The sequence below is a fragment of the Protopterus annectens genome, chromosome 12.part0 (genome assembly GCF_019279795.1).
Source record: "Protopterus annectens isolate FY-2018-M chromosome 12.part0, PAN1.0, whole genome shotgun sequence".
Lineage (NCBI taxonomy): Eukaryota > Metazoa > Chordata > Ceratodontiformes > Protopteridae > Protopterus > Protopterus annectens.
In genome coordinates, this window is record NC_056746.1 from 526,129,049 (window position 1) to 526,144,981 (window position 15,933).

The 15,933-nt window shown below is 41.8% G+C and overlaps 1 protein-coding gene across 1 annotated transcript in view; it reads left to right on the forward strand.

Annotated features, from left to right (window-relative positions):
- DRG2 (developmentally regulated GTP binding protein 2) overlaps positions 1 to 15,933 on the forward strand; it is an 808,865-nt gene that overhangs the window by 425,984 nt on the left and 366,948 nt on the right. The window contains exon 5 of the mRNA XM_044089666.1: positions 7,447 to 7,537. Coding sequence (XP_043945601.1) covers positions 7,447 to 7,537 — 91 coding nt within the window. The remainder of the gene's footprint in view (positions 1 to 7,446; positions 7,538 to 15,933) is intronic.

Consider the following 15,933-nt stretch of genomic DNA (forward strand, 5'->3'; position numbering starts at 1 on the left):
TTATCTCAGAGGGTGAAGGACATTATACTGGAGGCTCGCAGACCTTCCACAAGGAAGACATACTCAGCTAAATGGAAGAGATTTCTCATTTGGAGCACATCAAAGGGCACAGATGTCACAGTGGCAAACCTAGCACACATCCTGGAATACTTAGCAGAATTGTTCCACAATGGCCTGTCTTATTCTTCCATTAAGATTCATGCTTCAGCAATTTCAGCAGAATACAATATGGATCCACCTATCTTCTCACACCCTCTTCTCAGGCAATTTTTGAGAGGGATCAAAAATGTTAAACCTCCAAGAAGACCCCCACTACCTGCATGGGATCTCAATTTTGTGCTGGAAAAACTGACACTACCTCCTTTTGAACCAGCAGCATCAGCAGACCTACAGTTTTTATCTTGGAAAACTGCATTCCTTCTGGCAATCACTTCAGCAAGAAGAGTATCTGAGTTACAGGCATTAATGGCAGTACAGCCTTTCCTTATTTTTCACCATGATAGAGTGTCACTACTAACCAATCCTACTTTCATGCCAAAGGTAGTATCTAGGGTATCCTTGAACCAAGCTATTCATTTGCCTACGTTCTTCCCTAACCCACAGAACAAAGGGGAAAAACTTTTGCACACCCTGGATATACACAGACAACTACGCTACTATTTGGACAGAACGAAAACTAGCAGAAAAACTGACCAACTTTTTGTAGCATATGCTACTGGGGTGCAAGGAAGAGCAATTTCCAAACAGACAATTTCAAAATGGATAGGAAATTGCATTCGTTTTTGTTACTCTTTTCATGGAAAGACAGTTCCTGAAAACATCAGGCCTCACTCCACAAGGGCCACAGCCACCACTACAGATTTCCTACGAGGGGTGGCTACCAAGGACATTTTAGAAACTGCTACTTGGAGCTCCGTGCATACATTTGCCAAGCATTACAATCTACCTTTATACTCCAGATCCCGAGCAGGGTTTGCAACTGCAGTGCTGCAGGGGATCTTAACTACACCATCTTTATCTTAGTACCTCCTCCCCCAGATTGGCTATGGTATTCTACCCATATGTTATGACTGCAGATGCATCCTTGAAGGACATAGTACAGTTTTGTACCTACCATAAATGTAGATGTCCGATAGGTATGCATCTGCAGTCAGGATTACCCACCCTCCTTCCCCTCTGTGGTATTCCTAGGGTATTTACCCCTCTTTCAGCTAGCTGGGGGGAATCTATTATGGTGTATTTGTTTGTTTATACATATATATAATTTGCAAATGTTTGGAACTTTTCAGCATTTATCCAAATTTAGCCTTCCTAGAGGGCACCTGGCATCTGGGGCAAGAAAAACTGAGGAAAATGGCGTCGGCTGATGCTTTTATACCCCAGACGCTGTGACGTCGGGGAAAATGCGACATCAGCCGACGCCGGACCCAGACTTTAGAATCCGGCCGACCGAAGGGCTGCCTGAGGCAGGACAACCCATATGTTATGACTGCAGATGCATACCTATCGGACATCTACATTTATGGTAGGTACAAAACTGTACTTTTTGTACCTACCATAAATGTAGATATTAGAGTGCTAATACAGCTGCAGTCCAGGTTTCCCTCCCTCCTTCCCCTCTTGGGACAGGCCTAATGGCTAACACCTCCTCATACAACCTGATTGGGGTATTCTTTTATGGTGTATTTGCTTGCAACTACTGTTTTTTGATTATATTGCATTGCATTAGTACATAAATTTATGTATTGCCTCCCTTCTGGGGGCACCTGACATTTGGGGCAAGAAAAACTGAAGAAAATGGCGTCGGCTGGTTCTTTTATACCCCTGTCGCACTGACGTCAGGGAAGAAGCGATGACATCCGACGCCGGACCTAGACTTTGGAATTCGGCAGACCGAGGACCCGCCTGACGGCAGGAAAACCCATCTGTTATGACTTCAGCTGTATTAGCACTCGAACATCTACATTTATGGTAGGTACAAAACTGTACTTTCTGCATGGCTATTGTAATTTTCGAGCTGGCCTGATAACTGGACTGGCATCAGGATCTAACTTCATGGAATACACAACTGGAAGCTTCCTTAATTTGTCTTTGAAAAGATAAGCATAAGTAGAAAAAAATGTACTGGGTGAAGTTATAGTAGTGTTCTTTCAAGCTGACTTGGTGGACTTAATTATTAAATGAAAGCAGTCCCATTTTTAAACGGTCTCTGAGCCCTAATAATGACTGTACGTACCTCTCGACCACATAAAATAAATTGTAGCATCTCCCAGCAGGGTAACATGAAAGCACAACTGAGCCTTCAGTCTAATTTCTTCACCACCGTAAGCAACAAGCTTCACACTCCTTGCCAAATCAAGCCTTTCACCGTGACACATGCTAGAAAATGTTGCTGCTGACATAACATTGCACTTGGAACCTGTGTCAGCTTTGAACTCTGTGGGTTTTCCATTTATCTGAGCAGTACAAAGTACTTCATTCTTTGCCCTTAAATCTACTGCATTAACTGTTTCATGAAGCACTGACACACCAACATAAAGAGTAGGGTTGACACTTTCTAATTGATCAACTCGTTTCTTAAAATGTTCCCTCTTAATAAAAGAATTTGGGCCTTTTGATTTACAAAACCTTTTGAAATGATTCCACTTATTGCATTTGTGGCATTGCTGACCAAAAGCTAAACATTTTTTCATTTTAGTTGCATAATGTCCACCACAGTTATGACAGTTGGCAGTGAAACTGGGTTGTGGCCAATGCTTTGAATTTGCTGATTCACTCTTATGCTTCACCTAGACTGTGTGAACTCTAGAATTTGCTGGAAATCTGTGGGGTTTACCAGTGAGTGCTGCAGGGGATACAGTTGCTGCCATGCGCTTGGATCGGTTTCTTTTAACCACATGCTGCATACTATCAACATGTGCTTTATCAGTGCCTTCTAGAGCTATTCTCGTTTGTAAGCATATTTGTGCACTTTTCTTTGAGCTCATATATCTGACAAATCTCAGTGGCCTAATTCAAAGTTAAATCACTGTCACGAAGCAAAATCTTTCTCACAGCATCATCTTTAATACCACACACGTCTGTCATTTATCAACTCATCCCTTAAATCACCAAATCTGCACATTTTAGCCTTATTTCTCAAGTCAGTTATATATGCTGAAAAAATTTCACTAGACTTTTGATCCCTTGTGTAAAATAAGTGCCTTTGTATTGTAACATTTGTCTGGAGATTACACATTTCTCTAAATTTACATTTTAAACACTTGGGGTCCTCCCTTGACTCAGTCGTTACAACAGTACAACTGTGTTCCCCCTCTCCTGTATAGATAGCAAGTGCTTACACAAATGAATGTTCCCTTTCTCTGGCTTCTGAACCAGCTAAATTAAGTAGAATAACCTTTGTGTGGTCATTTTTATCAGAAAATGCCACTTGTATGAAAATGTCGTACTCTGGCTCAGACACTATCCAGATGTGAAGTTGTTCAGTCTTGCCATTCATTCATCACTGATTGGTTCAGAGCAGATCCTTCGGCTCCGACACGGCCGTTAGCAAGCTCGAGGTTTACCAAAAGCTTGAGATCTAGCCTCTTATCCCATGATGCACTGCCTGGAATACCTCAGATCTTGTTTGCTGCATGTACTACTTTTGTCAGGTAATTACTCCAACAACAAAAAAAAAGGAATGCATAACCAGGATGAAGCTAGATTCCAGGTCAACTGTCAGCCAGGTGGGGGATGGCGGGAGGGACGTGAGAATGAAGGTGCGATAGAACAACTCACATTTAACGTTATGGTGAGTACATAACTTCTTTATTTGAAGTTTTTCAATCTCACCGTTCATTCATCACTGATGGGTAGCGTCCTTAGCACCCCAAATATCGGGTGGTTCAAGGAAGTACATTTCTCAGGACCATGGACCCTAAAGAGGCCCTGTCCCTGGAGGCCTTATCCACTTTGTAATGAGTGATTTGAAGGTATGAGGTTTAGACCAAGTGGCTGCCGCACAAATATTATCTAAAGGCACTTTGGCTTGAAAAGCAGCAGATGTAGATACTGTTCTGGTAGAATGAGCTTTATTCTTTTGAGGCAAAGGTATATTGGCAGCTGAATGAACAAAGGCAATACAGTCAGATAACCATTTAGATAGTTGTTTTAGCCACTGGCCTACCTTTTCTGGTTTCTGAAAAAGATAGCGTTGGTCTGATTTCCTAACCTCTTTAGTTCAGTGCAGATAAAATCTGAGCTGTCTGTGAACATCAAGTTTGTGTAACATATACTCCATTTTGTTAGAATGGTTGGGAAAGAAGACAAACTATTTCAACATTCTATCGCCTAAGTTGTGCTAAAAGATTTTGTGCTCTGGAGTTGGGGGGTTCTTAACTGCAGTCTTTCTAAACTCATGCATGTTATCCAGATACTCACTTATATTCTCTTTAGCACTCTGCATTTGCTTCTCTTCTTGTTCTTTGAGATTCCCCTTATTCTGCAATACTTTTACCTTTGTCAGCCCCTCTAAGTAATTTATTTTCTTCAGAAATCCAAGCAGAACTCCGGAACTGGTACAAAAAAACCTCGAAAAATGGTAAAAATGACCAGATAGTCCAAAACTCACAGCAAACCTTTATTGCCAAAGTTAAAAATATGTTTAAGTGGTTTCATCATCTAATGACAATCTTCAGCACCATTAAATAACTTGTTCTTTCCAAACAGCAGATAAATACACATAAGCATACACACACACCCTTCAATTTTGTCCAATAGTAAAACAAAGAGCATGGATAACTTCCAGTCAGGTACCTTACAAAAATATCCAATGAAAATCGAAAATCAAACTCTCTACCTGTTAATAATTATGCTTTCAAAATCCCATACTCTTTCTGTTTCTTGAACTTTCACTTTCCACTTTGAATTATAACCTTCTGCATGTATTATGTATATGAGCCTTAACTGTGTAGCTATAAAATATCCATTCAGTCAGGTAAACCTTAATTACCCTGTTGTTTTGTAAGGATAAACTTGTCCGACTTAACTCTTGCTGTCTTTCCCTCACAGGTAAATTCCTTCAATCCTTTATTAGTTATTGTCCACAACTTCTCCTTGGGTTGATAAAAGCATGCCTGACCCGTATACAAGACCAAAGGGATAAACATTTTCACTGATTGTATCTTGCTGTATATATCCCTAAATAATAGTTTCCAGTTTCTAAATTTTTTAGTATCTTCCTACATATCCTTGGCTGGCATAACAGAAGCCGTTTTAATCCATACTCCTAAATAATCATCTTGTGTCCCCATAGTATGGGTATTGTTGATATAACTCTTGTGGGTGCATAATTTACGGCTGTAGCTTTTCTTTTGTCTTCATTAATTTTATATCCTGAAAAGACTTGAAACTGTCTCAAAATGTTCCACAGCACTGAGATATCCTTTTCTGGATTTATCAGGTACAAAATAATATCTGCAAATAAAGCCAACGTTTCTTGATTTACCATACCAATTATATCCATGTATTTCTGTATCCCTTATTTTCGTTGCCAGTGGCTCTAAATAGAAAGCAAAGAACAAATGTTCAAACACAGCTTATCTGAGAGGAACCCTCCCACTTTAAATTATTGCCTCCGATACTTCATATATCCTTCTAATTAACCTTATTGTATCAGGCAGTGCAAATGCTTCTAATACCCTACTCGTAAAATCCCAGCTTATTCTGTTAGATGCTTTCTCTGCATCAAGACCCACCCACAACAGAGGTATTTTCTTACATTCTGATTCACTCTGGATCATCATTGTTCTATTAATGTCAAATGTTTGCTTCCCCTTCACAAAACTACAGTGATCCATATCTGTCAGCTTTGGCAACATCTTTGCTGCTGTTTTAGCTAGTACAGACGTAAACACTTTACAGTTGTGGTTTAAAATTGAAATGGGTCTATATGAAGCTGAGTCTGAAGGGTGTCTTTGCCATCTTTAGGTAACACAGCCACCACATCTTTCTTCCAAAATGTCAGTGCTTCCCTTTTAAAATAATGTTAAAATCTTCTAGGTCTTTCACTTTCTTCCCTCCTAATTTTCAGACTTCCACAGGAATACTGTCTTTTCTTGGAGACTTTCCTGAAGATTGATTATACATCACTGTTTTTAATCTCATCACCTCCTATCTTAACTGGTAGTTGTTGAGCCTCATCTACCTCTAACGTTGGCAAAATCAAGTCTTCTGTAAATATTTCTATTTTTTCTTGATTTCCACATTTCTCTGCTTTACACAGATATTTATAAAATTTCCAGACTATCTCTAAAATCTACATGGGAACTCTGGTTAATTTTTTTTCTTATAGATTTCCATAGTTTAGTGACAACCCCTTCAACATTCTATCGCCTAAGTTGTGCTAAAAGTTTTTGTGCTCTGGAGTTGGGGGGGGGGGTTCTTAACTGCAGTCTTTCTAAACTCATGCATGTTATCCAGATACTCACTTATATTCTCTTTAGCACTCTGCATTTGCTTCTCTTCTTGTTCTTTGAGATTCCCCTTATTCTGCAATACTTCTACCTTTGTCAGCCCCTCTAAGTAATTTCTATTCTTCAGAAAACCAAGCAGAACTCCAGAACTGGTACAAAAAACCTCCAAAAATGGTAAAAATGACCAGGTAGCCCAAAACTTGCAGCAAACCTTTATTGCCAAAGTTAAAAATATGATTAAGTGGTTTCATCATCTAATGACAATCCTCCGCACTATTAAATAACTTGTTCTTTTCAAACGGCAGATAAATACACATAAGCATACACACACACACCCTTCAGTTTTGTCTAATAGTAAAACGAAGAACAGGGATAACTTCCAGTCAGGTACCTTACAAAAATATCCAATGAAAATCGAAAATCAAACTCTTTACCTGTTAATAATTATGCAAATACACACCCACAAATGTTGTCCAATGAATTACTGGAACTGCAAAGACCAATCCTGTGCTGGAAAAAAAAAAGTTGACCATTAAAAACAAACAATAACAAAGTCATACTTCACAAAAAGTTTTTTTCCACTCTTGTTGCTCTGTTTTTTAGTAATAATGGAAATGGAATCATTGAGTCCGGATGGCGTAGTGGCATTTAATTTTAACTGCCACATCATTTCACGGTGTGACAGGTGATTTTTCCAGTCACCCAATAAAACATCACACCTCACCTGTTCCAACACTCAGAAATTAAATTTGACAAAGTTACAGCATGTTAGCACATGTCTGGCTAGTGCGCCATTGTCTTTTTTTTTTTTTTTTATGCTGTAAACGTGCTTATATAGTCTTTTCTTTAGTGTATTGTTGGTTTTGCCAACATAAAAAGCAGTACACGACCCACACCATGTCTTATAAGCCATTCCTATGTTATTACATCTGTTGTACATTATACATTAAAGTTATTTAATCTAACTTTAACTATTTTTTTTTCATTTCAGGTAAGGGTCGTGGTCGTCAGGTCATCGCTGTGGCTCGAACAGCAGATGTTGTGATCATGATGTTAGATGCCACTAAGGGTGATGTACAGAGGTAAGCTTGAATAAAGAATTTTGTCAAAATCTAGGGATTTTTCCTGTAAAGTTATTAGAATTGTGAGTATATACTAGGCATAAAGTACAACAGTTATTCTTTATTTCTGTTCTGCAGCCCTTCCTTTCCTTTTGTGTTAACTTGATTGATATTCATCATATTTATCACTGCTGTAGTAGCCTTAGCTATATGGGATATGTCCTGCTGAGGATATAACAGCCATCCAGCTGCCAAAGCTTCAGGACACCTACCATGCGCCCAAACTGTCAGGCAGCACGAGCTGAGCTGATTAAAGGACAGTTTTGAGTGCCAAGCCCTTCAAGCCTTACTACCACTGAAGAGTACGCTTGTGTGAGGCTTTCTGAGGATAGAAGATAGTCTTGATGATGCTTCTTTGCTGGGCAGATATGTTAATATGTTCCTCTTTGAAAAACCTTCCATTTTCTAAATATTATTTTATCACTTTCCTCTAAAGTAAAGTTTTTAAAGCGAGCAGCTTTGTGTTTTAATGGACTGTCATGAGACTGTCATACTTTTAAATGCGAGCACTGTTTTTTTCTCTGTCAGTTTAAACGTTGTGTCAAGTAACTGAAAAACATTTTTTTTCTGTTAAGAAATTGTGTTAATGTTCATCGTGCATACAGCAGCAGTCATCACACTTGGGTTATCCTGCCTTCAGGCGGGTCCTCGGTCGGCCGAATTCCAAAGTCTAGGTCTGGCGTCGGTTGTTGTCGCTTCTTCCCTGACGTCAGTACGACAGGGGTATTAAAGAGGCAGCCGACGCCATTTTCTCCAGTCTTTCTTGCCGCGCGGTACCCGAAGCAGAAGCAGTTTGCAAGTGCCGGTCTGCCAGCTCCTGAGATTTACAAAAAGTATTTCAGCCGAAGTCTTCTTTAAAGCTAAGTACCCCGTTGGGGAAACTTTTCTTGCCTAAGACCAATGTCAGACAAAGTTAATAATTGCATTTCTTGTGGGAAGCAAATACCGTATAAGGATTTTCACTCTTACTGTATACCTTGCTTAGAGCCAGACCACGACGTCTCGGCCTGCCGTTTTTGTGCTAGGTTTAACAAGCGCACTATTAAGCGCCGGGCGGAGTTCGCCCTTCATTATTTTGGCAAAAAATTTAATTATATCATGTCGGATTTACCGACGCCAGTTTTAGGCAAAAAATGCAAGGATAAGGACAGATATCCGAGGCCTGCACCGAGTACTGTGATCACGCTAAGGCCGACTACCGGTTCTCCGGTTCTCAGCGAGGCGCCTATGCAGCCCCTGACTACTGATGAAACTATTTTACCGGCGACTTCAGTACCCGAGGTCGCAGGTTCCTCGGTCTCCATTCCCACTGCAGATACCGACGCCACTCTTGGCGGAGAAACGGAAAGTTTAGCAAGGCCTGCCATTTCTGAAGGCGTTTTCAGGCCTACCACCTTCTCTATTAAATCGTTCACTAAATCTAAAGCTCCAATGAAAATTAAAAAACAGGGTCCTCAGACCCCCACTCAAGGCCCCATGCCTAAAAAACAGATGCTTAAAATGGCTGAGGATTTGATTACACTCATCAGGGGTTCTCAACCCCCCTCAGACAAAAGACCCAGGTTGGAGGAAGACTACCCTTCCTCAGACCAGGCTTCTATTACCTCAGACCTTTCTGAGGACCAGGATTACACCTATTCCCCATTTGAAGACTCTGATGCTGAGGAGTCTATTCCCTCTCCCCCCCCCCCCCCGAGGACTACTCTTTTGGGGAAACCCTACATACATTGAGAGAGCACTTCCACTGGGAAGGCCAAGATTACTCAGATTCCAAGAAAAGGCTCAGGGAATTTCTGCTGCTTCCCCAGCATAGGCCCCTGGCTATTCCTCCTGTCTTAGATATTTTGGATGATGTGTACGCAGAAGCCAGTCTTAATCCAGACTCTTTACCTCCTGCCCCTGTTGAACCAGACAGATATTACCGGGTTCCTGATTCTCACCAGTTCCTTTATAAAAGCCCTACTGCTGACCCAGAGACTATTTCTCAGGGTCCCAAGGGGATTAAGGCCTCTACTGCTAAAAACCCTTTACCTTCAGAGAGAGATTCCAGAGCATTAGAAAGGTGGGGGAAAAAGGTGTATACATCAGCCACTTTAACCATGAGAGCATTAAACTGTCAATTTCATATGTTAAAGTACCAGCAGTTCTTGCTATCTCAGATGAAAAGCAAAATGATACAAACAGAACAACCAGATTTGAAAGAGTTGCAGGATTTGTTGCATGGAGCAGAACAAGTGGGGAAACATACCTTACAGTGTGGTTTTGATGCTTTAGAGGCCTCATGTAGAGCTGCTGTCACAGGGTCTGTCATACGTAGACATGCTTGGCTCAAAGTGCAAACCTTACCAGATCATGTCAAAGCAAAGTTATTAGATGCGCCACTAGAAAAATATGTATTGTTCGGTGTTAAAGCTGAGGAGGTACTAAAGAAAATGGAGGAAAAAGTGAAATCTATGCAAACAGTTAAAGATTTCTTGCAGGTGCAGCCTCCACTCTTCAGCAGAAACTGGCCTTCAAAAAATTGGTCCTTTCCAGCCACGGACAGACCCCAAAGGGGTAGATACAGACGCCCAAGGGGTAGAGGACAACCTCAAGGATCTTACAGAGCTAGGCAGTGGCAAGCACCAGCCCCAAGAGGTGGAGAAGATAGACCACAGTCATTTAGAAAACAGACGCAATGACTTTCCCCTATGCCTGCCAAACAAAGCTATAATGGCAGCACCTTTGGGTGGAAAACTGGCCTTATTTTCAAAAAACTGGCACATTGTTACAAAGCACAAATGGATTCTGGATATTATAGACAGAGGCTACAGGTTCCACTTTCACACCCTTCCAAAAATGAGAGGCATGCCAAACCTGCCACAAAATCAATGTGCAGAGGCACAAAAACAAATTTCCGCGCTCATGGATATGAAAGCAATTCAAGAGGTAACTGCAAAAGAACAAGGTCAAGGTTTTTATTCAAGACTGTTTCTGGTACCAAGGAAGGACAAAGATTGGAGACCCATCTTAGACCTATCTATTCTAAACACATATCTAGAGGTATCAAAATTCAAGATGCTCACATTACAGCAGCTTCTTCCCATGCTGGGCAAGGAGTCTTGGCTGGTAATGCTGAACCTTAAGGAGGCATACCTGCATGTCCCTATCAGACAAGATTGCAGAAGATACCTCAGATTTCTTGCAGGTTCAACCCATTATCAATTCTCTGCATTGCCCTTTGGCTTATCTACTGTGCCCAGAATGTTTATGAAATGCCTGGCATCAGTAATTGCTTTCTGCAGACGAGGAATACAAATCTACCCATATCTGGACGACTGCCTGATCCAAGCGGACAGCAAGGACATTCTATTGCAGCATCTGGCGTTTGTAATAAAACTGTTAAACTGCCTGGGGTACACAGTGAACAAAAAGAAATCAAAACTAATACCCTCTCAACAGATAATTTTCCTGGGTGCCAGCTTAAATACAACGGCCCAGATGGCTTACCTCACGTCAGACAAACAAGGGCAACTGTCTCAATACTTCAACAAAATGGCAACTTTAACCAGGCTAACTGCAAGGAAAATCTTGCAGACTCTGAGGTTCATGGCATCTTGCATCCTACTAATACCATTTGCAAAGCTGCATATGAGGAAACTACAATGGTACCTAAAAAACTTATGGTCTCAACACAGCCACAGCTTGGAAACAATTTTACCACTCATTCCATGCCTTCAAAAGGAATTTTTGTGGTGGGCTCAAGCATGCCAAAGAAACACGGGTCTCCCTTTCTGTATACCACAAGCAAGTCAAATCATCACAACAGACGCCTCAGACTATGCCTGGGGAGCACACATGGCAGATCAGTGCATCCAGGGAAAATGGTCCCAAAAACAGATGCACCTACACATCAACCAAAAGGAGATGCTATTTGTGCAAAATGCTCTTATGACCTTCAAGGACCCACTGCATCCGGGCCAGCTACTAATAAGGACAGACAACACCACAGTCATGTGGTACATAGACAAACATGGAGGGACGCATTCATACCCCCTGTGCAGGCAAGCTATGACCCTGTGGAACACAGCATTGGAATTACAAGTTCAACTACAGGCACAATTCCTGCCAGGGAAGGAAAACACACTGGCAGACAACTTAAGCAGAAATATGACAGACCCACACGAATGGAAGTTGCATCCTCAAGTCTTCTCAAAGATAACTCAAGCATGGGGACAACCAGACATAGATCTATTTGCTACCACAGAAATTACCAGTTGGAAAAATTCTGCTCAAGGACCTATCATCCACAGGCCTGGAAAGTGGACGCACTATCTTTCAATTGGACAGCATTGACAGTCTATGCCTTCCCGCCTCTACCTCTACTGACCAAAGTCCTATTAAAAACCAGAGCAGAGAGGCCACAATTGATTCTCATTGCTCCAGACTGGCCACGACAACACTGGTATCCTCTCCTAAAGAGCCTGTCACACTCACCACCATGGATCCTACCTCAAGTTCCTCTTCTGTTGTCCCAGCACAACTACACAGCCTTCACAGCCAGCTCAGAACTCTAAATCTAGCTGCATGGAAAATACCTTAATTTGCCAACAGACTCTCCTCTCCAAGGAGGTACAGGATGTCATCTTGGAGGCCAGGAGACCCTCTACTGGAAAAACCTACATGGCCAAATGGAAACAATTTTGTTCCTGGAATGAAGCAAAGGGCCAGAATCCTTGGGTAATAAATATACCTCAGTTTTTACAGTACCTAGCTGAGATGTTAAACAGTGGCCTTTCCTTCTCTTCCATCAAGATCCACGCTTCAGCCATTTCAGCACAATACAATGCGGATCCTCCTTTATTCTCACATCCTCTATTAAGGCAGTTCCTCAGAGGGGCAAAAAATAGAAAACCCCCACGGAAACCACCAGCTCCAGCTTGGGACCTCAACTTCGTATTGGAGAAGCTGACACTGCCTCCTTTTGAGCCGGCTTCTTCAGCAGAGCTACAATACTTGTCGTGGAAAACAGCCTTGCTTCTGGCTATTACCTCAGCACGCAGGGTTTCGGAGCTACAGGCCCTCATGGCTGTGCAACCATTCATCATTTTCCATCAGGACAGGGTTTCCTTACGAACCAACCCTACCTTCATGCCAAAGGTAGTATCCAGTGTGCCTTTGAATCAGACTATTCATTTACCTACCTTTTATCCAAATCCACAGAACAAAGGGGAGGCTACTACACTCCTTGGACATTCACAGGCAACTTCATATTACTTGGACAGAACAAAGTCATTCAGGAAATCTGAGCAGCTCTTTGTGTCCTATGCTACAGGTGCTCAAGGAAAGGCTATTTCCAAACAGACTATTTCAAAATGGATAGCCCACTGCATACGCTTTTGTTATTCATTTCATGGAAAATTAGTGCCTGTATACATCAGATCCCACTCCACCAGGGCTACAGCTACCTCAGCAGCTTTCCTCAGGGGGGTCCCTACCAAGGACATTTTGGAAGCAGCTACTTGGAGTTCAGTGCACACTTTCAACAAGCACTACCACCTTCCACTATACTCAAAATCTAGAGCGGGCTTTGCCACAGCAGTCCTGCAGGGTATTCTAGCCCCTCCTAATTCCGCTTAGTACCAGCCACCCTTACTTAGCTTTCGGATTCTACCCAAGTGTGATGACTGCAGCTCTATGCACGATGAACATAGTACAGTTTTGTACCTACCATAAATGTAGATGTTAGAGTGCGCATACAGCTGCAGTCCAGGTTACCCTCCCTCCATCCCCTCTTAGGACAGGGCTTATGACAAACACCTTTAACATACAACCTATTTGGAGTATTCCTTTATGGTGTATTTGCTTGCAACTACTGTTTTGATTTATCTACTTATGTATGTTTGCATGACATCATGTATTGCCTTCCTTTCTGGGGGCACCTGACATCTGGGGCAAGAAAAACTGAAGAAAATGGCGTCGGCTGCCTCTTTTATACCTCTGTCGCACTGACGTCAGGGAAGAAGCGACGACAACTGACGCCGGACCTAGACTTTGGAATTCGGCCGACCGAGGACCCGCCTGATGGCAGGATAACCCAAGTGTGATGACTGCAGCTGTATGCGCACTCGAACATCTACATTTATGGTAGGTACAAAACTGTACTTTTTACCTTTGGGGGTTAGCAAAGTGTCTGAAAGTGCTTTTTACTGCATTTTTATGTGAAAAAGTGACTTTTAAAGACTTGCAGTTTTCAATGGAATTTGTTGTTCATCTTCCTTATGAAAGAGGCACCATTTTCGGCTTGACAATGGAACAGACTACTGGTCCCACATTTCTTCCTTTTAGCCACAAAAAGATGTTAAGCAGACAGCCATTTTTTTGTACCCCAGACCACTCATCTTTTACCCTGATCCCTCTGGTGTTGCACCTACAGCCGGTATGGTGTAAGGGTTAGCTACGTCCTCTGCAGCTGTTTGGGTACCATCAGTGGGCAAAGGAGAGCCACTCTTGTTGGTCCTGGGAGAGGGAACAGGGTAAGTTTCCCTGTTGTGTCAGAATGCTGTGCTCATCCCTGGGAAAGCTGGTGCCGCCATTAATAATACGGCTGTCCTCATTTTTTCTGTCGAAAAGAAATGGGAAAACTATGCATGTGTTACTCCTCCTCAAATTTCCTTAGACAGAAGTAATTTACTAGGTCGGGCTAAAGGTTTAATTCAGGTTATTGATCCTACTTGTGTAGCAGATTCTGGGGAAAAAAGTGTGATAACTCCTTTCTTGAAGAGATTCAAGATTCTGAATCTGAACAGGAAGATGAAGGGCCAGATAGTGTTTTCTCCTCCGATTTCTGATTCAAACTGAGGAGAGCTCAGATTCTGATTCACCCCTTTTGGCGGGGGGGGGGGTTCTCTCTATGTTGGGGGGGGGGTTCTCTTTCTGTGAGACTGTTGCTAGAATGTGCCAGTGTTTTCAACGGGAAAACACTGTGGTTTCTCAGTCCCTCAGAAAATACCATGTGTTGTTAGAGAAGTAATTTCCAGAACCTACACCCATTCCTCCTGTTCTGTCAGATTTAGAGGTTGTGTGTTATTGCCTGCAGTTTTTCTGATAGTCTAACAGATGCCTCTAAAAAGTCAGCTAGCTTATATAAAATTCCTCAGGTCTTAAGTTCTTATTCACTGTTCCCAAACCTGACCCAACAGTTGTAGCTTTAGTTGATCCCACTGCTGCTAAACCATTGGTTAATTCCAATCCTACATTTTTGATAAGGATGGGAAAATAGTGCATACTTCTGCAACTATGATTTTTCAAAATTTTGAATTGTCAGGCTCGTGTGTAAAAGTTTGTTTGAATTGTGAAAGTATGAGGAATGTTTTATCTGCAGTTTATTCTTTTGAGAAAAACCTAATTTAAGCAATTTAGTTTTCTCTGTTGCACTGGTCACTACTACTGTTCACAGTGTGTGTGATTCTGTTGATACTACTTCTGAGGCTGTGTGGCAACTGGTACTGTTTCTGAGGAGGTTTGCATAGCTGCATTCTCAGAACCTTCCAGGTGATGTCAAAAAATGAGATTTTAGCTTCCCCTTTGGATAGAGATTTAGACGTTCGCCCCTCTGCTGCAGAGGTGATCAAAAAGTGTGATGAAAAGAGTAAGGTGATCCACAGAATCTCAAATTTTTCAGCCCTCCTTTTCCAAAGTTTCTAAGTGGTTCTCTAACTCCTCATCCAATTTTAGCAAAAAAGCCAAACAAACAGTGTCGTCAAAGTACAGGTAAATGGACATTGAAGAAGAAATGGCAAGTAGGTTCTAAAAAGGAGCCTCAAACCTCCGAAAACCAGTGACACTCCAAGAAGTCTGAATAACTAACTATATTCAAGAGACCTTGAGACCTCTACCCTCCATCCTGACACTTGTTTTTTTTTTCCATAAAGTTTGAATCTCCATTTTTCTTTTTGGCAGCAGATAGTTTCAGACAAATGGGATGTTTCACTGTTGCAGTCATTAAATTTGGGTTATCTGCTTGCAGGTAGCCCTCAGTCGGCCTGATTAAGAAAGTCTTGGGTCCTGCGTCGGTTGCTGTCCCTTCTTCCATGACGTCAGGTCGTCAGGGGTATAAAACATGCAGCCAACGCCATTATATCAGTCTTTCTTGCCGTGCGGTGCCCGAAGCAGAAGCAGTTCGCAAGTGCCAGTCGGCAGACTCCTGAAATTTCCATTTTCGAGTTTCAGAAACAAAGTCTTCAACTAAAGCTAAGTACCCCGTTGGGGAAACTTTTTCTTGCTCCTTACCGATGTCAGTAAAAGTTAATAATTGCATTACTTGTGGAAAGCAAATACCCTCATAAAGATTTTCAGTCGTACTGTATTCCTTGCCT